This window comes from Filicampus tigris, chromosome 18, assembly GCF_054856515.1.
Source record: "Filicampus tigris isolate MCC_2025a chromosome 18, RoL_Ftig_1.0, whole genome shotgun sequence".
Classification (NCBI taxonomy): Eukaryota; Metazoa; Chordata; class Actinopteri; order Syngnathiformes; family Syngnathidae; genus Filicampus; species Filicampus tigris.
This window is the reverse complement of record NC_141234.1, coordinates 913701-938139: the sequence shown is the minus strand read 5'-3', so window position 1 is coordinate 938139 and position 24439 is coordinate 913701. Positions and strand designations below refer to the sequence as shown.

The following is a 24439-nucleotide window of genomic DNA, read 5'->3' as shown; positions in this document are numbered from 1 at the left end:
CTCCCCCTCCCACCTCTGCTGGCATCCCATAATAGTCATGCGCGCAGTCACTAACATCCCACAATAAGCATAACTCCCCCCCCTCCTAAAAATGCGCGATAGGAGGGGGAAGGACAAGCCGTCACATGGCAACTGTGCGCGCCACATGACTGCTGACTTGCGCGTGCACGCTCACTTGAGTGCGTGTGCACGCGCACTTGTGTACTGTACAGTAAGTTGACTGCACGCACACAAGAATGACAGGCTGACCCCCGGACCACCCGGATTTGAAGGGTGACCCAGGTGACCCCTCCACACCCCCACCCCCACCACCACCTTTTGATGAGCTGTTTCGGAGACTTCACAATGTTTGTAAACAATAGAAAGGCGCCAAACGACTTGCAAGTGATTGATGACTGAAAACCAGTGAAAAAAACTTGGCAGGCTTTCCTCAAAAGGTCCCCCCCCCCCAAAAAAAAGTCAAATTTCATCCTGTGGGTGAGACGATAAATCGAGTGGATGTTGTACATAGTCGTAGAGAAAAGTCACAACACATCCCCAAGGACGGACGGGCAACCAAATGGCATCATGGAGTTTGTTGAAGACGTTTTGAAAATGAGCCCGCGTTTGCCATGATTCCCACGAACACTAAAGTCAACTCATTCCACACTTGGTTGACATTATTCAGCAATTTTGGGCCAATGTGTCCCGACATTGCCAGCAAGGTTATTATCGTTCACGGAAAACCTAAGTAAAATTGAAAAAATAAATTGGGTGGGGGGGGGCAAAACCTAAAATTAACTGAAACATTTTACGTTTGCAAAATGAATTATAACGATGGTGAAAATGTCCTTTGTTTTTGTCAATGATGAGCATAAATGGACGACAATCAAACAGCTGTGTGGGACTTGCAGTTAACTTCATTGCGCAATACTTAGTGAACGTTTTTTTTTTTTTTTTTAAATCTTGCACTTGACTGATACTCCATATATTTCAAAAATAACAAATAAAAACTCAACCCAAACGCAGCATTTTCCCCAAAATAAAAACGAACAAACTTGCTGTAGAAACTAATGGAAATATTGCTTGTGATTTTATAACATCACCTTGAGGAGAGGAAAAGAAGAGTCGCTCACACAGTTGTCCAAGTAAGGGGCTGAGCGCGCCGCACTTGCGTCAGGCGGCTTCTTTGTCACTCCCGCCCGGTTGAAGTTTGCACTCAGATTGATCAACAAGTTGACTTTTGGATTTTGTTGACTTTTGGATGTTGATTTGGATGTGTCAATTTGCAATGTCAAACTGACTGCAGAAGAAGCCGCAGCAGGAAGTGGCCACGGATCTGACCGAAGTTGACGCGTCGGCCGGCTAACAGATTGTCTTTATACCTGAAATAACGGGGGATGCGGGGGGCGTTATTTTTTTTTTTTTGAACACACAAGAAGTCAAAATGGATCAAAGCCTGAGAAACGTCCACTAGCTTCATGCTAACATGTCATGCAAAACAACACAGACGGGCTAACGGAAACCAGCGTGGCTCGAAAACCGACCGAGCCTCATGCCAATCGTCTTCGGGGCGTGTCCCCCTCCCGCGACCAATCGCCGCATTGATGAAGACGAGCAAAGGTGTCCGGGGGCCAATCATGGCGCAGCTGAGTAGAATCCTGCCTGGCCCACTTTCCTTTGTCCCGGCAGGCCCAACTTGTCGTCTTTCTTTCTTGGGTTGGCACGGCCGCCCCTCCCCCTACCTCTCCCCTTCCCACGGACACAGTGCTCATGTGTGCTTTTTTTTGGGGGGGGGCGGGGGGGTGTAATATCACTATCTCCAATCAGAAGGATAGTTGTGTCAGTTGTCCTAGAAAGCCTCTGCATGTCTCAAGAAGACCCCAACAGCAGCATCTTGTGCACAAGTGTGTGTTGCATAACATTTCTGAGATGTACTAGAAAAGAAATGGGGGGGGTTACAGACCATAATAGTGCTCCTGTGCAGCTGGTCACCATGGAGATAGGCGGGGGTGGGGGGGGGGGCCTTGGCGTGGTACAGACAGGCAGGGTCAAATTACAACGCAAATCATCACATAGTACTTCTGCGATGACTGGGCCAAGTTGGCGAGGATTTGGGAGGGGGGGCTGAAAGGTGTGAAATCTGTAATGGAATAAATGCTCATGAAATAATCAATGATGGATGTTTTGAAGGCTTTTGCAACGATGCTGCACGCTGACGTCAGCCGGGAGAGGCTGCGGCCAACAATTGGGCTCATCCAGCCATCGTTTGCAATTGAAACGCTCACAAAAACGGACGACGTTGTGGCATTTCAGGCACGTCCAAAGAAAGCGTTTGCAGGCTGCGTCGACTTTGACTTCAGGGGCCTTGTGCTACATTTTCAATGTCAAACCATCAATCAATCAATCAATCACATTTTATTGACGTAGCACTTTTCATACATGGAAATGCAGCTCAAAGTGCTGTGCAATAAAAGCATCCAAAATACAACGTAAAAAGAAGACCCGCTCCCTCTCTTCCTTCCCAAACATACACAAAGACATATATCCACAAGCACACACACACACACACACGACCTGATAAACTGTGTTAAAAACGGCACCATATGAGGAAAGGGTACACTCAAGGGGAGCTCATCCACGCTGAGAGGAATGACAGCCCATGGCCACGGGGAGCACCACCATCACGGAGACCCCGGCCCCAGATTAACCGGGTAGGCCCCCGGTCACTTGGGCCTAAGGAGGCCCTGCGAGGACCCCCCCCCCCCCCCCCCACGGGAAGGGCAGCTGCCCCTCTCAGCGCGGAGGCCCCCCAGGAGGAAACACTGGAACTAAAGACTAAAAACAACACAAAACAACAAATCATGTCCGGCTTTGAGGGGAAGGATTAAAAAAAAAAAAATCATTTTTGACCTGAATGACCTTCAAATAAAGAATCAACAGACGAATGAATTGTTAAAATCATCGCTTCCAAATCAATTGAAAGAAGCGGAACAATTTCCCGCACAACATCAACGGTCGTTGTCGTCATTTGACTGAAATGACAGATGAAGACGAGCGTCAAAAGAGGAGCAAGTGATTTTGCCACTTGACGTATGGATCGCGCTGCCCAAAGGAGCCGGCCCACGTTATTGATGGCGAGGCATCTTGCCGCCGTCATTGGCGCTCCATTTTGTCCGCTTCACTCTTTTGCTGCTTCCAATCTCCTCAACGCACATTTGATTGCTCCGATCTCTCCTCTCTGTTGTGATGTCATATTCACATTGTGTGTGGGAGGGGGGGCGGCGCGGGCACAAAAAAGCCAGCTGCCCCTCCCCCCCGCCTTAGAACGCAGACATCCCATAATATGCAGCCCCTTCACTGCTCGGCCCGCCGCTCCATAATAATCACTAATTCTGCCCCCGCCCCCCACCGTCATCATTTCCTGTCTTAAAGGTTCCTCAAGCGCAGCTCGACTGCAAGCGAACGGCTGAAAAGCGCGGCGAGGCCTTTGTGGACAAGCGTTGTCGTGGCGCTGACCACGACGACGCGGAGTCCAAGTGGCCCGCTTTGAAAGACACATTCGCAGAGCAGTGTCCCGCCCCAAAATGTCAGAACTGTCCCCGTCAAAGATGACGCGCGCACAGGAACAGTGTCAACAGTGAGCAAACGTGAAGCCGCAACGGGCCACGCGTCTTCCTGAAAGGGCTCGCGTCGGAGGAAAAAGAAGAATTGGACAATCGACGCGGAAGGCTGCACTTGAAAAGCAAAAGGACTCAAGTCAACACGTCAAACTGCCAAAAACGTGAGAGAAGAGTTGCAAAATGGAACAAAAAGTTGGGACTGTTCATGTTTACAAGAGTATGCGGCGTCAAACTTCTTTTTTTTTTTTTTCTGCGTGAAAGCAAAAGTGAAAAAACGCAAAATGGACCAAAAAAGTTCACCTGTGGAAGACTAAAAATGTCAGCAGACAACATCCAACCGTCAACTAGTGTCTTGCTGAAATGGTCGGCATGAAAGCAAGATGATGTCGCCGGAAAAGACACAATTGGAAAACCGACAGCCCAAAAAGTTTGGGGTGTTCACATTCCGTTGGAACTTTGGCAAATCCTAAAATGAACCAAGGCCTTGGAACCGCCCAAGCGTCGAAGACAACGCCGGCCGGAGTCTGGAGGAGCCGGCCGTTGGGGAGACATTCCCCAAAAACAAAAGCCTTTTGGCCTTTTGAAGATGCCGCTTCCCCACCAAAGAAGCTCGCCAGCGCCCCAAGCGACCTTCGTTCGGAAACAGTTTGCGTCAAAGTGCTGGCAAAGACAAATTAGACACAGCACCCAGAAAGTTGCGGCGGCTGCTGCTGGCGCGCACAAGAGCACGTGATTACGCAAGGAGGCGCGTGCGCGCATGCACGCGCGCGCCGCCATTTCATACCTCCTGCTCACTTCCTCATGCACACGCAACGCAGCGCCCACCAATCTCCTGCTCCACACGCAAATGCTTGAAGCCCCCCCAACCCTCGTGACCCCCCCGCTACAGAACACATGCATACACACTCAAAACAACTCACCCCCCCACCCCCACCCGTATTCCTCCACCTTGACACGCACACACCCAGTTCCCCTCCCCCCTCCCATTCCATACCAAGGCACGTCGTGACAAAACAAAGAACAGCCCATAATAGGCAGAGTCACCCCGTATGCATGGTAACCACTTATGTCACAGATGACTCCGCGCCGACGCCAACACACACACGCGCGCGACGCAAAGTAGACACAAGATGCCGCACATCCACAGACACACAACCGCGTGGAACACAATGCCACAGCGTGACTCAACGCGCGCACACACACACACACACACGGGTCATTGTGTGTGCTTCCATTTTGTACAAGGTGGTCACACAATGTGTCCAGCTACAAAAATGACAGGCCAACGGACACAATGCAGCCACAATGACACATCCGCAGACACACAACCACAAGGCATGCGTGCGCACACACACAAAGAAACACAATGTAACAACTTGGCTAAAACCACACACACACACTACCAAACGAACACAACATACTAAGTACACGCACACTCACATGGGACAAACACGCAACACACACTCTCAGAACTGCACAAACACAAAGTGCGCACACACTCTAGCAAGGAAACACAATGGCAACACACGCACGCACACAATCGTTTGTGTGTGTGCGCTTTTGTGCAACACGGTGTGTCCTCACAATGGTTCGCATTCGGCAGATGTGTCGACGTCCTTAAAGGCAAGTAAAAAAAAACAAAAAAAAAACAGCTAGGTCAGGTTTCTGTCCAATGATGCAACACTCAACTGCCCCCCCCCCCCGCCCCCTCCTTTAAGCCGGTCGCCCGTAGCAACGCACTTATAATGAGGTCAGGCGGCCATCCCATAATGTTGCGCGGCGAGCGAGGAGGCTCCAAAGTGGAAAAGTGTCACGGGCTGAATCAGCAGCCAGACAAGATGGCCGCCACACAACTACAGGTCGACTCACACGTGTCGGCCGATGATATCCAAGATTTGCGTGTCTTCTGCATTGGCTATCTAAAGTCTACACCCCCCCCCCTTGGAAAGATGCGTTTTAGTGACAACAGAAAGATGAGAATAACTTTCCAAAGTTTGGGCCATGAAAGTCAGCCCCAACCCGCACGACTCACTCGACCTCAGTCAAGTTCACATGTTCTAGTAGGCTCTTCCTGCCCGGAGCTTTTGCGCGGCCGGTGACTGCTACTCGCCGTGCCGGACGTTGGGCTGGAATTCTGGACAAGGCGTTCAATCTTGGTATCATCAACGTATACAGAACAGAGAAACAGTACCAAAAGTTTTTCTTTTTTACAAGATAAGACAGGAGATTGTTGTCACATGCGCTACGCAGCCACTACTTGCCAGAAATGCTTCCTTCTCATCTTTTGGAGGCATGTCCGGTTGCTTTGACCACGTGGCGATGACCTTGGAAATTCTTTTGTGGCCTCCTCCTGACTGACAGCTTTCAACAACGCGCTTGCTCTGATGCGGTCCGAGCACTGGGCAGAGGTGCCGTGTGAACAGGGGTGTGTAGACTTTTTCAATCCACTCCATCTATCGGTCCGCGCCTCCGTCAATCATTTTCTCTTTTCTCTGTCCGTCGTCGTCACCAACAATTGACAATTTCTGACAACGCACTTGTGTTATTAGCTTATTCCCAGTAACCACCAAATCATATCATAACTATTTTTTAAGCAATATAGTATGTTGGAAAAAGTCTAGAAAGTGCATTTTTTTTTATGTTGTTCTTTTTTTGTTTGTGCAGAAAGTCGGAAGTGATGCACGCTGGGAAGGAGGAGGCGGCATGACAAAGGCACTCACTCGCCTGCCAATCAAAATGAAGCCAGCTCATTTGCATACTGTGCACGCTCAAAGGAAGGAAGGGTAGGCCCGCCCCCTGGAGCTCACTGTAAGGTACTGCATCACATCGCCACTTGGCAAGGGGGGCCTCGCTCACTTCTTTCATTTCACCGCCAAATATTCGCATACTCATGATTACGCAAAGGAAGGTTTTGTCCGTAGAGCAAAGAAAACTCGAATATGCTCATCTTTTGGATGTACGGCAGCACATCGACACGCTCGGAAGGTGGCCTTTCCCCCCAACATACGCGACAGAAGTTGATCTCTTTTGTTGAACCAAAACAGACAGTGACAACAAACGTGTCAATCATCTGAAGCGGAACGATAAAAGAACAAGAGTCAAGTGTGTTTTAGTTGTTTTTTAATATTAGTTGCCAGCAGCTGACACCTTGTTGAAGAAGCTTTTCTTGTGTCGGGGTTGGCACGTAACGGTGACAAAGTCAAAAGCGAAGAGGAACAAACACCAGAGAGAGATTGTGAATTGCATCAACACATGCAACCGGCTTTACAAGAGCACTTGAAAACTTCAAACAACAACAAAAGAAGGTGAAAAAGGAGATTCCAAAATCCGAAGCTGATCAAAAGTGTGTCATCTGACGAAAAAACGAAATCCATCATTTGTTGTGACACTCGACTGGCCGAAGGCCCTCAAGTTGAGCGCCTCAAGAGGTACCAAGTGGTATTGCAGGACAAATTGCACCAGGGACGAAGACAGCCAACTCGCAATCAATTGCGCTGCGTCTTTGGCGCCCCCGCCAAACTGCACTTCTTGAAGCCAGCTTGTTTTTCTTTTTCTTTTCTTTTTTTAACAGTTTTTTTGGGACCTTCACTTATTTGCAGGATTTTTTTTCCCCAATATATTTTTGGGGGATAGTTTGTTTGTTTGTTAGTTTGTTTGTTTGTTGGCACACCAACTCCCATTTTCCGTGGCTAACGCTTACTGGTGGTATTTTGTATTATGTTGACAAACCCAAATATACTCTATCTGGTACCTATCAATTTTCTCATGGCAATTTTAAAGGGTGTCAATTATTTGTGAATATTGATATTATTTGTGACGGGAATTGAGATTTGCACGGCTTCTGTTGTGCCACGACATGCCGGATGGCCGCACCGAGCTCGACTGGAATACTAGTTGAGGCGGAGAAGGTCCCCAACGAGATTTTGCCCAATGGCTGGCGGTGGACTGCACATTTCTGGAGGATGTAAGCAAAAGGAAGGGCCTGGGCTCAGTCTGGTGCCGCTGAAAAGCTGCGCAACCAATTTTAGAAGCGGAACTTGCGTCCACGACTGGGTGCCAGGATGGATGTTTTTGGCGTGGGTGTGTGCGAGAGGTGCCGTCATGCTCATTTCAGGCACTTTGGTGGAGAAAAGTCCGTGCGGTTGATTTAAAAGCCAACAATTGATTAGTACAAACACCGCGTCAATCCAGTAAGGCTCACTAACATTTTCTCGGAAAAGTTGAGAATCGTCGGGCCCGCTTGTTCAATCAAATGGTTTGCGTTCACATGGCAATCACGCTAGAAGCACAAAAGTTGCTTTGCACCTTCGAGTTAGGAAGGCCGACAAAGCCCGAAGACGGCACGTTGCCTTAAGTGTGGTTGGAGTTTTTCCGAGGCACCTTTCCTTCAAATGTTTCCCGGGTGGCAACGACGACAAGGTCGCCGGCGCAAAGACCCCGCCCACCCGCCAAGAAGCCCCGCCCACCGAGGTTCACCTGGCCGTCCGGGCCGAGCGGCGTCTTAGAGCAGGACGCAGCGCCGCTTGGGTTTGGTCTCGGGGGGCTCCAGGGCCGCCAGGATGGCCTCGTCAAACACGTTCTTCAGGCCCCTCTGAGTGACGACACAAAAACAACAAAAGGTGAAAGGTCCCCTTTTCCGCAAATCCAGACTATTGCTCAGCCCCCCTGGCTCCCCGTGCGCGTTTTCCTAACGATTGCGCAATCTGAAGCGCCGTCACCTGCGTGAGCGCCGAGCACTCGACGTATTTGACGGCGCGGAGCTCCCGCGCCAGCTTGTCGCCCATGTCGGCGGTCAGCGCCCGCTGCTTGTTCTTGGCCAGCTTCTCCAGCGTGTTGCCGTCGTCCCTCAGGTCCATCTGCGTGCCCACCAGCAGGAAGGGCGTCCGCGGGCAGTGGTGGGAGATCTCCGGCACCCACTGTGACGAGACGGCGGCAGCGCTCTTGAGAAAGCCTTTGGCCAAACCGCAAAACCGTCAAGCTGGTGCCGGCCACCTTCTCGCGGACGTTCTCAAAGGACGAAGGCGACACCACGGAGAAGCAGACGAGGAAGACGTCCGTCTGCGGGTAGCTGAGCGGACGCAGTCGGTCGTAGTCCTCCTGGCCTGCGGGGCGAAACGGCGCCGTCAGCAAAAAAAATAAATAAATAAAATAAATAAATAAAAAGTGCGCTTGCCATACCCGCCGTGTCAAAGAGTCCCAACGTGTAAGGCTCGCCACCGATCATCACCGTCACGGCGTAGTTGTCGAACACCTGCACGTAGGGGAGGAGGAGGAGGGGGGGGGGGTCACCTTTGAGGCCACCAAAGGCTCAAAGTTGAATGTGGAGGCGGCGGCGTTGCTTGCGGCTATTAGCAAAGCACCACAATAACTGTTTGACAAAAGAAACGCTTTCGTTTTTGGGACATTTTTAAGGAAAAACTTTTTTTTCCCCCCCTCAAGAAATAGCAGCGAGCATTTGGGGAAAAAAAGTCAAACTTGTTTACAAAAGATACTTATCTTTCAAAGAATGTTTTGTTAATATTTTTTTTTTCATATTTTTGAGCAAATATAAACCTCCTAGAAGCCAAAAGTTAAAATTAGGAGAGTCTATTTTTGACAAACAATATTTTGGAGGTAAATAATTATTTGAGGAAAGAAAGCATTTTAGCAGGGGAGTATTTTTTTTGTCCCCAAAAAATTTCGACTATAATATATACTTTAGAGCGGAAATGTGCTTTCGTTTGAAGGCAAGGTTTTTATTTTTATTCAAAAAAAACATTTTAGAGAGGAAAAGTCCTTTTTTCCCCCCCAAGAAAAATCATGTATTTTTGATGCCTAATTTGGAAGCTGAAAGCAAGCTGGGACCGCATCATGAAAACGAAACTGACCCGCATTGGACTAGTTGGGACATTTGTCACTGCAACTGCGACATGACGTCACGGCCGCAGGCTGCTTGAAAAAGCAAAACGTTTCTCAAGGGGAGGTGGCGACTGGCGCTTTGGGTCGAATATTCAACCCAAAAGTATTTGTTTGAGCCAGTGGGGAGGCGCGACACACGCGCGCACACACACACGCGCTCACGATGACAACGGTACCATCTGTGCCTCAATCAATTTGGGCCAGGAAAACCCCTGCGGGCCGCGAAAGGACGACGTTAGTGCCTGACCGTGGGGACGTATTCCGACGGGAACTTGTTGGTGGTGTAGGAGATGAGCAGGCAGGTCTTGCCCACGGCGCCGTCGCCCACCACCACGCATTTGATGGTCTGCATCTGAGCGGCAGGAAGAAAAAAACAAAACGACAACAGCCATTACAACAACTCACAACTGGCGATTGTGTGCCAAAGCAGAGAGTTGAAGCCGAGCTGAAATCCCGTCAAACTCGTTCAGTCAGCCGAAGTGAAGAAATGTGGAAGGGGGCGCTAAGAGTGGACAGTCTCGCTTCACTGGACAATTGGACGGTCAAAGTTGGGGAATGTTGTCAAAAGCTGCGCCTGCACCAAAATCCGCTGGCCAGGAAAGATTTAAGGCAACGCTACGCTATTTATAGAACGCTCGAAAAGCAACCATAGCTGCATTAACAGCGATGGAACGCAGCTCATCGTGAGTTGTCTTTGTTTGGCCATAATTAGCTCATTATCATCATCATCATCATCATCATCGTGGTCATGACGAGCTTGGCACTTGTCCACAGCAGCAGTGTCAAGGTTTGACACTGGAAAGCACGCAGGAAAACTTGAACAATAGTAGAGTAGAATGAGTGCACCTTTCATTCCAGTCAGCCCCCCCCCCCCCCCAAAAAAGTGATGTCCAGTCAAGCTGGAGTAGCCGCAAAATGTATTTTGAGTGGAAGAAACGCCCGTGCCCAAGGCTACCTTGTTCCTGTTTTTCAAGGTCATCATTGCCCGATGAGCCAGGTGTGCACTTTCACCAGTGTCACCAACAACGAACGCGACTTCAAGATGATTTCCTCTGCTGGGAATTTGCCTTTGTTGGTGTGATTTTACAAAGATTTAACTTGGACGTGTTCAAGTGATATTATTGGACAATAATATTTTGTCGATTTGATGTTCATGCTCTGACTTAAAAAATGATACATTGGTTATTTACCAGCTACTCTGTATTTGAGTAGTTTTTCTTCAAGTCATTATTTGGAGGAGCATTTTTTACCTTGTGATGTATTATTCGAAAGTAATAGTATTCTAACTCAAGTACAAATGTTTCCGACTTGACTCACCTCTGATGTAATGTAATGTAAAACATTGTAATGTAATATTTTTAAAAAGGTAAGTGCTCCTCTTTCATGTTTTGATTAGAATTTAATATGTATCCATGCACTTGTTTATACATACATTCAATATATTATTTGATCTTTTGTAGTTTTCTTGTCGGATTCCCATACAGCACTTTGTTGTTCAAGTCCTCGACAAATGATTGATAAATGAAAAATGTCGTTCATATTTGTCAACGGCGGGCAAGTGAAGCCCTTTGAGACTCCTTTGTGATTAAGGGCTATAGAAATACATTTGACAAGTGAATGTAACGCCATGTAATGTAACGCAAGTAATGTCAAGTTAAAGTAATGTAATGTAATGTCATGCGAGTTAGGTGAGTCACATCCGCCAAGTCCACACCCACAACACGGCAGTGCTGCCAAACCCGAAACTAAAAAGGCACTTTTGGGGGGCCACTTTATGTTCGTTCCATTTGTTTGATTTGGACAATCGACGCGTCAGCATTTCCAACATTTTTTATTTTGAAACTGTTTATTTTTTTAAGCTAGCACAGTTGGCTAGTTAGCGCTGCCTTACTTAGTGAACTCGTACTTGTGTCCAGCAGTTTTGTTGGCTTCGTTCGGGCGCCGGCCGGTTAGCACTTCTCCTCGCTCGCACTTTTATTTTTGTGCTGAGAAACGAGTCGCCGGTGTGGTGAGAAACAAGGCGAATTTGTGAGCGACAAGTCCTACCTTGCTTGCCGACTTTGACGCCTTCGAGCCGCTGAACGCCGAAAAGAGTCGTGTTGCGTTCGAGTGCTTTTCGCAAACAGCTTCCGAGCCAGCGCGGAAATCAGGAAATGTGAGGGCTGTTGCGTTTACGTACCGTCGGACTTGTTTTGCTGTTTGTTGTTTTGGATTTGTTTTTAAAACGAGTCGGCATCGCCTTGATCGACGAGTTGATGAACGAAGCGTCATTAAGTCAAATGTACACAATTGCCATCTGTAGCAGACTGAAGAGTACATGTATGCAATATGTACCTTGATTGACTTGAGTTTTTTCCCCCCCACATACTGTCGCTGAAAGTTGCTCACCCGGCTTGCATTGTCGTCCATGACCACTGGAGGGAGGCAAATATCAGTCCGATCATTTTTGACACACACGTGCTCCTCAAATTTGCAGCCTATGGACATCTTCGTGAATACATACGCACAACAATTAAATAATGTCTCGTTAATTTGTGCAGTATATTTTTGCTTGAAATTCTTTAACCAACCTAATCAAACTGATTGATCAACATTAGAACACTCAAAATGCCAGTGCAATTATTTTTGTTGTCAATATTTTCTTTCTTATGACCAACAAAAAAATCACAAAAGGACTATATACGGTGGTTACATAAGAAGAATTCATTGCATGAACCTAAGTTGTAACGCATAACATTCGAGCAGAATTAAAATGAATGGAGATTCTCTCCAGTCTCCCAAAAACAATTGAGCAAAAATGTTGTTTTTTAAATAGTCCTCTAAATAGTGTACTTACTTTTAACAGTATTTTTTAACACAAGTATTTGAGTGTGACTGTTTGCCCATTTCACTTTCAATCTGATTCACTTTGCACTTCACCACCAAGAGGACACACACACACACACAGACACAGCCCGTGTGTGCGTCTCAATCGGGCGCTGAGACGTGGCCAATCGGCGAGGTCGCCAATGTCAAGGACGTCGGCCACAGCCACAATCTCGTGACCTACGAGCATTGAATGTCAACACACTTTAAAAAGATGGACAAAATGCAACAGCACACGCACACATTGTTATAGCCAAGATGTAACAGCACACACATACACACACGCACACGTTGTTGTAGCTGAAATGCATAAGAGCACGCACACGCACACACTTCACCACAACCCCCTGCCCCCCGTCAGTGTGCATCACCGTCAGCCTCCAATAGACAAAAACATTTTTTTGGGAGCAAGCATGCTACTGCAGTGGCAACGCGCATGTCCGTTTGTGTGTGAATACACAGAGTATCGCACGCTTGCTTACGTCCGAAAGAGACTCAATGTAATGCACATTGCTTTTGGCGTGTGCACCTTGGCCACACTAAAAGACAGACACAGGCCACACCTGACTTGCTGTCATGCGAGATGGAATTCGCAGAGGACAAAGAATATATGACGCTGAGCGAGCGGGGTTACAAGCGTTGTCCACAAGCGTTGCCGCAGCACTTGTGTTCCGACGTCTGTTGCCACATCACCAATGACACTCGTTAGCCCGTCTGTGGCATTTGTTAGCATGAACCCAAGCGGCCTTGAGTGAGGCAAAGCGTAATGTGTCATTCTCTCTGTTCCCAAGAGTTAGCTGCAGCATTAGCATTAGCAGCACCTTGACTGCTGCTGCTATTGTTTCGGTTGGAAGGAGGGAGCATCCTATATCTGCTCATGGAGGACGGATTACGTAAAACAAGTGAAGCGGACCCCACTGCGCGGAGTACACACCAAGCCCCCCCCCCCCAGCCGCCTCCCTCTCCTGCTCTATTTTTACCTCCTCTGCACCTCAGCCCTAACCCTCCATCATCACACCCTCCAGTTCCAACCCTCCTCCTCTGAGTCATCCCCCGATCACTGAACCCCCCCACCCCCCACCCCCCTCCCGTCCTGTTTTCCTCTCTGGATGCTTGTGGTGCTCCAGAAGCATCTCAGCCTCTCGCCAAGACGCACACGGCACGCACGGCAGGTAACAACGACAACGTCGCCATCTTCAGTGCGACGCTGCGTGTGTGCGCTAATAAGCATTTTTGCTGCTGTAATATTGTGTGTGTGCAGTTCTGCATCTTAGCTATGGTAAAATTGTGTGTGTGTGTGTGTGTGTGTGTGTGTTGATCTTGTTTTGGCAGCAGCGCTGTCATGCGTGAGGGATTTTGCTCAAACGCAATTCTACTTGGATTTCTACTTTGCCAACTGTGGATTTGCGTGCGTGTGTTTTCGTTCACACACATTTTAAAAAGAAAACGCTTGTCTGTGTGTTGGGGTGTCCAAGCATGTGTGTGTGTGTTGGGGTGTGTGTGTGTGTGTGTGTGTGTGTGTGTGTGTGTGTGTGGGTGTGTTGGTGTGTGTGTGTGTGTGTGTGTGTGTGTGTGTGTGTCAGATCTTCAGTGCATTCTTGTTAAATGGCTGTCAGGTGTACGCGTGTGCGTGCGTGACCTGCTTTTAGTGTGTTGTTGGTCCAATTCGTGCCGGAAGTCAAATGTTCAAATCAATACATTGATCAGCTGGTCTTAAAATAGGACTTGATTGTCCACTTGAAACAAATTCACTGTAATCAATGACGTGCGTGTGCTCCACTTCCTCTCAACGCGCGCGCCCCCGCGTGCGTGTGCGTGCGTGTGCTGCATGCCTCCTGGCTCCAAACTAGCCTGTTCAATTATTTATCTGTGGTTGCATTTGTGTTTTAATCCGCCTTTTTTCTTGTGCGTGTGCCCGGCGTGTGGACGGATTAAAACACACGCGCGCGCTGGCCATTCACTTGCTGTTGTGTGTCACGTGTGCTCAGTGCAATTATGAAGCCCCCCCAAAACAACAAAACCAAAGAACGTAACAAATGAATGCAGCATTCGTTGGCGCTGGTTAGAAGATGCAGTGCAGCACGGACGCTGTCCGCTGTGCTTCGTGGGGAGGGAGCACTGCAGTCTGAGCGAGGAGGAAGGTGTGGCGTGATGCGTTCAGGGTCCTCCCTCCCTCGCTCGCTCCCTCGCTCCACGCGGGCTTACGTAACACGCGCCAACGTGCACAACAACAGGCGAGCGAGCAAGCCAAGGCAAAGGAAAGGAAGGGATGTTTACGTGCAGACAAATAAGGAACTGCGCCACTTGTCCAAGGACACTTCATTAGGCGTCAAAGGGAAGGCACCCGGCCCACTGGGGTTCCCCCCGTCCTTTTTTACGGTCCGCCCAAATTTTCCCTTGACTTGTGTTCAAAACCTGCCACGGGAACGATAGCAAGCAATTGTTTTGGGAATGGAGCACAAGTATTACTTTGGCGCCATCCTGTGGTGTCTCGCTGGCACTGAACTATGTTGAAGTGAGCTGACCGGTTTCATTGAGTCAACTCAACTTTGAGTCAAAAAGAGTGCTTTGGCATCTCGGTGGCAAGGAACTCTGTTGAAATGACTTGAGGAGTTTCCTTGACTCAACTCAACTTTATTTACAGTACTGTAGCGCCTTTACAGCAGGGACAAAACTAGCGCTTTGCCGCCATCTTGTGACATTTTTAGGCCCATAGCGTGATAGGGGAAAATACACGTGATAGAGGGACCATATTACTGCCAACAAATGGCAGACTATTGTATAACATCACTTTAAGGAAACAAAAAGAAGACTTACTTGCACAGGTCTCCCAAATAGAGGCCGGGCGTGCTTGCTTCAACACACATAACATATCCCACAAAGTATGACATCTCATTTAAACTGCTCCATGATCAACCAAGTCCCACGACTGTGTCTCATGGTTGGTGCAATAAGAATCAAGCAGGTGATTGCAGCCGTTTTCAGAAAATTTATACAGCAGCACCACCCTCTGCCGCTGACTGAAATTGACGTCAACGTGCCTTCGGGCTCGCGTCGCCAATGTCACGTGACCAAATCGAGGGACGGTCGTCGTTCCTTTGCTAGACTAGATGGCGCTAAAGGACTACTTTTATTGCTTTGGCCTGAGCACAAAAACAGCAAATTGTCTTTTGCCAATGCCAAACCAAGAGTGTGCATCGGTTCCCTGTATTTCGCATGTTTTTTTTACATCCACGTTTGGATTTTTTGGTCTCATCTTTATGTTTGAAAAAAAAAATCAAATGCGGCCCTTCGTGCAAGCGAGAAGACGCGGACACGGTGTTGTTCCCCGCTCAGAAAGAGCAAACGGCCGCAACGTCGCGGGGCGGGCGCGGCCTCCGACAAAACAGCTCCCGAGAAGAGAAAAACAAAAATTCCAAAAAAGACGTGCCGGCACGCACGTAACGACCCCCCCCGCAGACTCGGCCGGGGCGGGCGCTCCAAGTGTGACGCTCGCTCATGTTGTCGAGAAGCTCCAAATGGCCATCAAGTGTCCCAAGACGCACCAAAAGGACACTTGAGCACATTTGTGGCAGCCGTGCCTGCAGCCTGGAATAATAATGAGGCGGCAGGCGCGCGTACGTGCACGCGCACCAGGGGCGGAGCCAGAACGTGACTAATGGGTGGGCCTGTGGGCCTGAATATTTCCCTCACTGAGCACAACTCTCTCGTCCCGACACATCGTACATTCAAATCAAATGACAAAGTGAATAATGTCAAGTTCGGAGCTTCCTTAGACAACCACAATTATGCCATTCTTAATATTCAATACAATCAAAAACCCAAATTCCAAAAATGATTTCATGATGATTTACAAAAACTTTCAACTTTTTTTTTTTTTTCTCATGAATCTCACTGGGCGGGCCTGGGTGTGCTGCGTCCGTGACGCGCACGCGCAGCCAGAAAGAAAAGCACATTTTGGCCCAGCAACACCGCAACAAGCGGGCTCACCTGTTTGCCGTGTGGGGTCACGCCGGGGCTTGACAGCAAGCGCGTCCGCCGTCTCCTTGTGCTCGTCCGGCAGGATGTCGATCGTCAGCATCGTGGCCAGGGAGATCCTGGACTCCCGAGGGAATCCCACGGTGGAGGTGGACCTCCGCACCGACAAAGGTGAAGCCGAGCCCACGCTGGCAAAAGCGCATTCGAGCAAAAACAATTCAGCGCTGGATAAAGCTTCAGCTCGCTTAATGCTAACCATGTAATACGCAATGCCATAGGCAGGCTAGTGGAAGTGAGGGCTATTCTTCAAGCGCGGAACCTGCCGGCACCAAATAGGCATTGTCCTTCTACTGTGGTGCCCTGTCGGAAAAGCAGCTTCAAGGCGCATTAGCGCCCCCAACAGATGTTGTCCTTCCACTGCAATCACTCGCCTACAACGCAACTTTTTGTCATGTGGCCTACGCCGCCGCCCGCAGGAGTCTTTCGCGCGGCGGTTCCCAGCGGGGCGTCGACGGGCATCTACGAGGCCTTGGAGCTGCGAGACGGAGACGCCAGCAGATACAAGGGAAAAGGTAGGCGGGGGCAGCCGGGAGCTGCCACCTTTCATGTGTCTCCATCCTCCCTACCTGAGAGCGAGTGACGGAGGCAGACCTTTGTCGGCGGCGACCCGGCGCGGCCTCTTTTCAAAACGGTGTTTTTCTCGTCTCCCGCGTGCACTTCAGGCGTCCTGAAGGCCGTCGGACACATCAACGACACGTTGGGTCCTGCGCTTATCGCCTCCGTGAGTATCAGCCAATGAGTATTTCCAACGCTGCTCGCAAGTACTTGAACGTGCGCGCGTGCCCTGCGCAGGGCGTCAGCGTGGTGGAGCAAGAGCAGCTGGACAACATGATGATTGAGATGGACGCCACGGAAAACAAATGTAAGACGCCCCCCCCCCCCCCCCCCCCCCGCCGCGCTTCCTGCGGCAGGAGAAGGCAGCGTGTTACTTGACTTTCCGTCCCGCAGCTCAGTTCGGGGCCAACGCCATCCTGGGCGTGTCCTTGGCCGTCTGCAAGGCGGGCGCCGCCCACAAGGACGTCCCCCTCTACAGACACATCGCCGAGCTGGCCGGAAACACCGAAATGGTTTTGCCCGTGCCCGTGAGTCGCCGGCGTCTTCCTCACTTTCCTCCCCCCCCTCTTCCTCACTTGCTCTTCCTCCTCGTGCTCCCCTGGCAGGCGTTCAACGTGATCAACGGCGGCTCTCACGCCGGCAACAAACTGGCCATGCAGGAGTTCATGGTGCTTCCCGTGGGCGCCGAGTCCTTCAAGTAGGACTTTGCCAGGCGGCCTCGTTGCCGGGTGCCGGCCTCCCCGCCGCTGACGCTGGCGCGTTTGCTCGCAGGGAGGCGTTGAGGATAGGCTCCGAGCTGTACCACACGCTGAAGGGCGTCATCCAGCACAAGTACGGCCAGGACGCCACCAACGTGGGGGACGAGGGAGGATTCGCGCCCAACATCCTGGAGAACAGCGAGGGTGAGCGCCGTCCGTGAGCTCGGCGACCTCGCCGACATCGCGGTGGATTCCGCCGACGATACGGATGACGGCGATGCGCCTTGTCCCCGGTGGGCCGCCAGCTCTGGACCTCCTTCAGACGGCCATCGAGAAGGCGGGCTTCGCCGACAAGGTGGTGGTGGGCATGGACGTGGCCGCCTCCGAGTTCTACCGCGAGGGCAAGTACGACCTGGACTTCAAGTCCCCGCCGGACGCCGGGCGCCACATCAGCGCGGAGGAGCTGGCCGACATCTACCGGGGCTTCGTCGACAACTACCCGGGTGGGTGGGTGGGTGGACGGTCGGCCGGGACTTGCCGGGAGCGCGCGTGACGCCTCTCCTGCCTCCCTCCCTCCCTCCCTCCCTCCCTCTCTCCTTTGCCAGTGGTGTCTATCGAGGACCCGTTCGACCAGGACGACTGGGAGGCTTGGTCCCGTCTGACGGCCCGCGTGGGCATCCAGGTGGTGGGCGACGACCTGACGGTGACCAATCCCAAGCGCATCGAGAAGGCGGCCGAGGAACGCGCCTGCAACTGCCTGCTGCTCAAAGTCAACCAGATCGGCTCCGTCAGCGAGGCCATCCAAGCGTACGCAAACGCAAGAACAGCAACGGCCGCACCTCGCGCATTGCGAGGCTTCGGCTTTTCGCGTTTCCACCCTTGTTTACGCCGGTCGTCCGTATTTTTCCTACTCGGCCAGTGTTGATGGCTTTCAAAACCACAAATCATTTTCCGTCCACTGCGTGTCAGATGAACAGCAAACATTGTTGATATTTGCCCTTTACCTTTGTCAGATCACAGTTATGGATTGAGTGCTAACTCCCAGTAACAGTGCGTTATCAGATATGCCTTGCGGCGTTTTCCTTTGGCTAAAAACGCAAAACGGCCTGAACAGCATACAAGGGTCAAGACAAGGCTGGGCGTTTCACATTTGGATTTGACTCCAAGGTTAAGGTTTCAAAGTAGGGCTTCGAACTAGTCTTTGGGTTCAAAGGCAGGCTTTCAATTTCAATGGGGCTTTCAAGGGAATGCGCGCTACCTCACTGCCGGTCACCATGGCGATCAAACAAGCAAGACGCTGCCCCTTCCTGTATCTTCGGGCCCACTTCCGCTTCCTCTTCTACTTGTGACGCGAGTGTCGCCCCCTGCAGGTGCAAACTGGCACAGGCCAACGGCTGGGGCGTCATGGTCAGCCATCGCTCCGGGGAGACCGAGGACACCTTCATCGCGGACCTGGTGGTCGGACTGTGCACTGGACAAGTGCGCGCTCGCGCACGCACGCACGCACGCACGCACGCACGCGCACAGCAATGACTTTCAACGTGACTTGTGTGTTTGTGCGTGTGTTGCAGATAAAGACCGGCGCCCCCTGCAGGTCCGAAAGGTTGGCCAAATACAACCAGCTCATGAGGTCAGTGGCCACACCTGCAGACCCACAATCCTTTGCGGGTGGCTGACGAACGGGAGGGAGAGGGGGTGAGAAAGATGAGGGAGAGGAGCACAGGTGAGGAAGAAGAGGGAGCATGAGGAAGAGTGATGGTGGGGAAGGCGAGGCAATCAGAGCCAGGCCAGACTTACTTTAGCATTAGCCACCAAATGCTAACGGGGGCACTCGGGACACACCTGCTGACAACGTCAGCACGCCAATTCCCAAAATGCAATGTGGGCCTCGACTCATCCCGTCTTCTTGCCTGCAGGATCGAGGAGGAGCTGGGAGACCAGGCCCGCTTTGCCGGACACAACTTTAGGAACCCCAGCGTCCTGTGAAAGTCGCGCGCGCGCACACACACACACACGCACACACACACACACACGCACTGAGCCATGTACGAAGGGAAACTCACAAGCAAGTTAACAAATATGCACTGGACTCTTCTGACGTAAGGGGGATGGATGATGCTGTATGCACGCACGCGCACGCACGCACGCACGCACGCACGTACACGCCTGCAGGTGGAGTTGAAAAGCCAGACATGCACTGTTATCGTAGTTTTCAGAGTTTGTTTGAAACTATGAAGACTTCTTCGAGACCACGACAAACCAACACGCACTCCACCATCTTTCTTTTCCTCCTTTTCCTGTCCACGAGACCCTGACGTCGCAAAAAAAAACCCCACAAACAAACAACTTTGCTCTGCGCTCGAATGTCCGCGGACGGCCCGAGACTTCGTAGAAGAGATTTCAAGGAACAACAAGTTAAGAAGCATCAGCAGACGCAGGCGCATCGGATCCATGCAAATGTGTGAAATAAAACAATTTACAGTTTAGCCCAATGTGTGCGAGTTTTTCTCCGTCCACATTTCAGTTTTGCGTCAGTCAACCATTCGAGACGGTTTCTCAAAATCATGAAAAAGTATTACTGGCGCCATGGAAATATGTTGATGCGAATCGGGGAGCTTCACTAAGTCAAAAATAACTCTGGGAACCAAAAACCATGTTTGCCTGTTTTCTTTTTCTCATTAGAAATGTTTTGGAAAACTCGCAACATAAACTCGCTTTTGTATTTTTTCGAACACTACTGTCCTTGTCCACCGGGCGGCGCTGCAGTAATGGAAGTCAAACAGCCGAGCCATCAGAGGGCGAATTTCGAAGCGAACGTTTATTCGCGTCAAAATCAAACGTATTGAATTTTGAACAAAATCTCTGTGCAACTTGATCCTCGAGCGTCAGAGGCGGACATCCGGGTAAGCAGGGAGGAGCCGCAATTTTCAATTCCTCCAACGTCCAGCCAGCCAATCCAGTTGCGTTGACCGTTTCGGCACCGGCTCGGCTCGGATTGGAATTTCGAACGCGTAGCCCCGCCCCCAACACTTATTTAAGAACAACACGTCTGAACTCGTTGCAAAACGTGAACTTTTATTCGTCTAACATGTGGACATAGAACAAGTGAAATCGAGCATGCGACATGTTGCCAACATGGTGACATGCCGCGTCAACTTGAAGGCACAAAGAAAATTGCTCTGAAACTAACTGAGGCGGCTTCTCGTCATTCATTCGGGACGCAGAAAACTTGGATAAAGTATCTAAATAAATTAATGAGTAAATAAAGCGGCTCCACGGCGTCGGCCGTGGAAGAAGACCCAATTTTCTTGCTGCGGGCCGAAGTTCAGTTCCTGAAGCGGTACGAGATGGGCAGCAGCTTGTGAATTTTCTTCATGTTCTGAACTTTGCCGTGCGTCTGCTCGTCCATGATTTTGTAACAGCGCCTGGCGTAGTCCAGAAGCTTCTCCTTGGCCGCCTCAAAGTCGCCCACTTCGGCCATCTGCAGCGGTCAAAAGCAATTGCACGTTCTCAGCCTGGATTGACGTCCCGCCACGCGTTTGTGTTTCTCAGCTGGCCGCGACGCTCGCATTTATTGACGTGGTTATTTTGAGCCAATCAGATTGCAGCCCTCACAACGTGTGCTGCGTTGGCCTGTGCGACGTCAACTACAGCTCTGGAAAAAGTTACAAGACACTGAAAAACAAAGACGTTTCTCTGTTTTTGCTTTTTTTTTTTTTTAAAGTAGAACTCCAGACAACATCATTCCATCAAGGTTGAATTGAGGGGCGGCAGCGGTGCCGTTACGATGACTACGATCGGCCGAAGACGATTAAAGAAGAAGAAGGCGGCGGCGACGGCGGCGGCGAGAGCCGAGACCTTGTCAGGCGCCACCAGCAGCAGCTCGGCGATGGGGGAGGTGGAGGCCATGGTGTTGCGGTCCACGCCGTGGATCTGGAAAGCTCGGGACATGCTTCTCACGCGCTGGTAGGTGGCCAGGATCTTCTTGTAGCGGATCAGAACGCCGTCCGGGTCTTTGACTGCGAAGCGGTTGAGGTGCTCGGCTCACGCAAATCACCAAAGACGCGCGCGTGTGTGCACGCGTTGACCTCAAAGGCAAGACGGCCTCAATTCCGAGCGCCATTCTCGCCACTTTTGCGGGCCGGAAAGCCTCATCAAGGGCGACTCATTTTGGAAGCCCAACTTGGGAGGCCGCATTTGCAACGGCGGCATCGGCGGCATCGGCGGCCTCTCACCTCTCTGCCTCTCCCTGCCGTGGGTGATGCGGAAGATCCTCCTCATCTTCATGCGGGGCTCGCCGGCTCGCCCTCGGCCCTTCTTCTTGGCGCCGGCCTCCAGCAACGAGTCCTCATCATCGCGGTCGTCCTCCTCCTCCTGCTCCTCCAGGAACTCCTCGTCCGTGTAGAAGTTGTCCTCCTCCAGGTGAAACTCCTGCTTGACTGCCGTCGGGACGCGAGCGTCGGGACGGTCAGCCGCCGCCCGTTGACAAATCCGCCCAGCGCGGCGCGTTGTTGCTCACCAGGGATGGCGTTGCCATGGTGCGGCCGCGGGCCGGGTCCTTGCAGGCGCTTCAGGGTCATTCCGGAGCGGGTGGTCATGGGCGAGGGGGGGCTGGCGGGGCTGGCGGGCTGCATCTTCACGCCGCGCTGGGCGCCCCCGCACCACTCTGACAATTCAAAAAACGGCTGCGCTCGCATTTTCAAATGTGCCTTTTGCCCTTAAAGGGGAAGTCGACATTTTCATGACGGCAATCGGTTCTACGCGCCCCCGCCCAGATGTCTAAACTCGGCATTTTGATTCCAGTTAAAACGCAGCCATCTTGAGCCAGGCGAGGGGGACGGCCATTTTGCCGCCGACTGAACGTGACATCATGACGGCCGAGTTTTGTCGCTCTGTACACAAAATGAATCGGACTGTCGAGTTTAGACTACTGGCGGTGCATAGACCAGACTGTCAACAAAATGTTCAACTTGACTTCCCTTGGAAAAACATGTACAGTAGTACAATGACATTCTTCAAATAAGTTTTGCCTTTTGTCTTTGCTAGTAATAGTTGTTCCCAACATGCCATGCAAATGATCCCCCCGCCCGCTCACCCTCCAGCCCCCGCATGCCCACGATGAGGCGGTCCAGCTGGCAGCGCAGGAAGTTGCGCTCCTCCTCCAGCTCCTCGATGCGTCTTTGCAGCCAGGCGTTCTTCTCGAGCGCCACGTAGAGGTGCGCCCGCAGGTTGGACACCAGGATGAAGGGGCTGTACTGCGACGGGGGCGCCTCCTGCATGCCGGGCTCTGCGGGGGACAAATCACGGCATCACGGGACTAATGGGGCCGGCTTCCATTTCGCTGGCAGAGGTTGAGCCACATGGCTTTTGTTGACCGGAGCCTTCGCACCGTCCATCGTGTGCTGGCCGTGGTGGTAGGGGGTGGGCCGCTCCTCCATGGGGAAAGACACCTCATAAGACTCGGGGTACAAACCACCTCCTCCTCCTCCTCCTCCCCCTGTCATGTTGTGAGCTGTTAACATGAAAACAGAACACAATTCTAGTCTCAACTACCAGGACACTTCATTAGGTACAACTTCATAGAGAGAGTCCCAATCTTTTGGGGTACATTACACAAAACAGTGGACAGTACTCACTCAGCATGACACAGTCACACATCACTGAAGACGACAAATGGCATGATAAAAACGTTGTTCAATGGTAATGATACGATAATCACTCACACGTGAATGTTGTCATTTTGCATAGGCGGCGTAAAGATGAACAGTCAAGGTGCGGTTTTTTTTAAATGTATGGCTCCAAACATCAAATTATGCACTAATCACCCGAAGGCGTGGAAATTTTGAATGGAAAAGAAAAAAAAAAGGTCTTGATAAGCCAAATAATATTGAAAAGAATCCTCATGGGGAGGGTCACAAAGTTCTTGATGTTAAAAACGGTTGTCGCTTTCTATTTACTCAAGCTCTGATCTTGATGTCATTTGAAAAGGCATTCATGGAACAAATTTGAGGCTCGAAAGTTGACAACTGGAGCAACTAGATTCCGTGTGTGTGTGAACCAAACTAGCAGACATGTGAACTCTTTCACCTGGTACTGTCTATGACCTGAGATGGACCCAAGTATCACACACATCAACTGTTGCACCTGAGACTGAACAAAGTAGCAGGCACATAAACAAACACCTGGTACTGACTAATACCTGTGCTTCACCTAAGTCACAGGCAAATAACCATCTGACACTGGCTAATACTTGCAATTGAGCCATGCAGGCGTAGAAACGCCTCCGCTTGCTACTGTCTATTACCCAAGATTGAGACTGGGTAATATCGGACAAGGCACAAATCAGTAAATGAGTCATAACACGAAGCATTCGGCGTGCCTTTTCTGACTCAACGTTTGAGAAAAGAAAATGAAAAGAAGAAAAAAAAAAACTCAGGAGGAAGCCATTAGAGATGAAGGCGACATGAAGTTGCTCATGAAACATTTGGAAACGTTTGTCAGCCGCGAAAAGTTTGGCGGGCCGTTACCTGGCATGCTCGCATCGTCCGAGCTGCTCGCGGGATTCATCCTGCTCGCGGGGAACAAGAACACGCGCTCAACGTTCACGACAAGTGGCGTGAAACTTGCACGTTTATTCTTCTGTAATACGACCAATTACCTGATTATAAGAAGCCCCAACAGGTGGGCATCCTGGCGCGCATGCGCAAGACGCCGCCGCGGCTCCTGCCTCAAGGACCCGGATGCTCGTGGCGCTGGTTCGCGCGCACGCGCGCGCGCGCACGC

At 50.8% G+C, this 24439-nt stretch overlaps 4 protein-coding genes across 7 annotated transcripts in view; 2 read left to right on the top strand and 2 right to left on the bottom strand.

Annotated features, from left to right (window-relative positions):
• Positions 1-229: 229 nt before the first annotated feature.
• Positions 230-24439, top strand: part of LOC147131794 (recoverin-like) — a 29679-nt gene continuing 5469 nt past the window's right edge. For both annotated transcript variants that reach the window (XM_086014761.1, XM_086014759.1), the window contains exon 1: positions 230-238. The gene's annotated coding sequence lies outside the window, so the exon portion shown is untranslated. The remainder of the gene's footprint in view (positions 239-24439) is intronic.
• LOC147131799 (cell division control protein 42 homolog) lies at positions 6706-11691 on the bottom strand. Its single transcript, XM_086014121.1, has 7 exons — positions 11547-11691; positions 9748-9852; positions 8781-8853; positions 8595-8704; positions 8321-8518; positions 8079-8193; positions 6706-7557 (listed from the first exon to the last, which is right to left on the bottom strand). Exons 2-6 carry the CDS (start codon positions 9850-9852, stop codon positions 8104-8106), a joined length of 576 nt encoding a protein of 191 aa, XP_085870247.1. The 5' UTR covers positions 11547-11691; the 3' UTR covers positions 6706-7557; positions 8079-8103.
• On the top strand, positions 13388-20142 carry LOC147131798 (gamma-enolase-like). Of its 3 annotated transcripts, none has more exons than XM_086014751.1 (13): positions 13388-13537; positions 16304-16514; positions 16820-16915; positions 17066-17124; positions 17196-17265; positions 17352-17485; positions 17564-17655; positions 17730-17860; positions 17962-18159; positions 18262-18463; positions 19027-19135; positions 19228-19286; positions 19573-20142. In XM_086014751.1, the coding sequence occupies exons 1-13, from the start codon at positions 13475-13477 to the stop codon at positions 19640-19642; spliced, it is 1494 nt and encodes a 497-aa protein (XP_085870877.1). In that variant the 5' UTR covers positions 13388-13474; the 3' UTR covers positions 19643-20142. The 3 variants fall into 3 exon arrangements, with proteins under 3 accessions (XP_085870877.1, XP_085870878.1, XP_085870876.1); XM_086014752.1 differs by having other exon boundaries at positions 13404-13537; positions 16429-16514; XM_086014750.1 differs by lacking the exon at positions 13388-13537 and having other exon boundaries at positions 13544-16514.
• LOC147131797 (coiled-coil domain-containing protein 106-like) lies at positions 20712-24415 on the bottom strand. The gene is made up of 8 exons (XM_086014762.1): positions 24315-24415; positions 24184-24224; positions 23046-23168; positions 22752-22943; positions 22176-22322; positions 21892-22095; positions 21515-21675; positions 20712-21137 (listed from the first exon to the last, which is right to left on the bottom strand). Exons 2-8 carry the CDS (start codon positions 24221-24223, stop codon positions 20982-20984), a joined length of 1023 nt encoding a protein of 340 aa, XP_085870888.1. The 5' UTR covers position 24224; positions 24315-24415; the 3' UTR covers positions 20712-20981.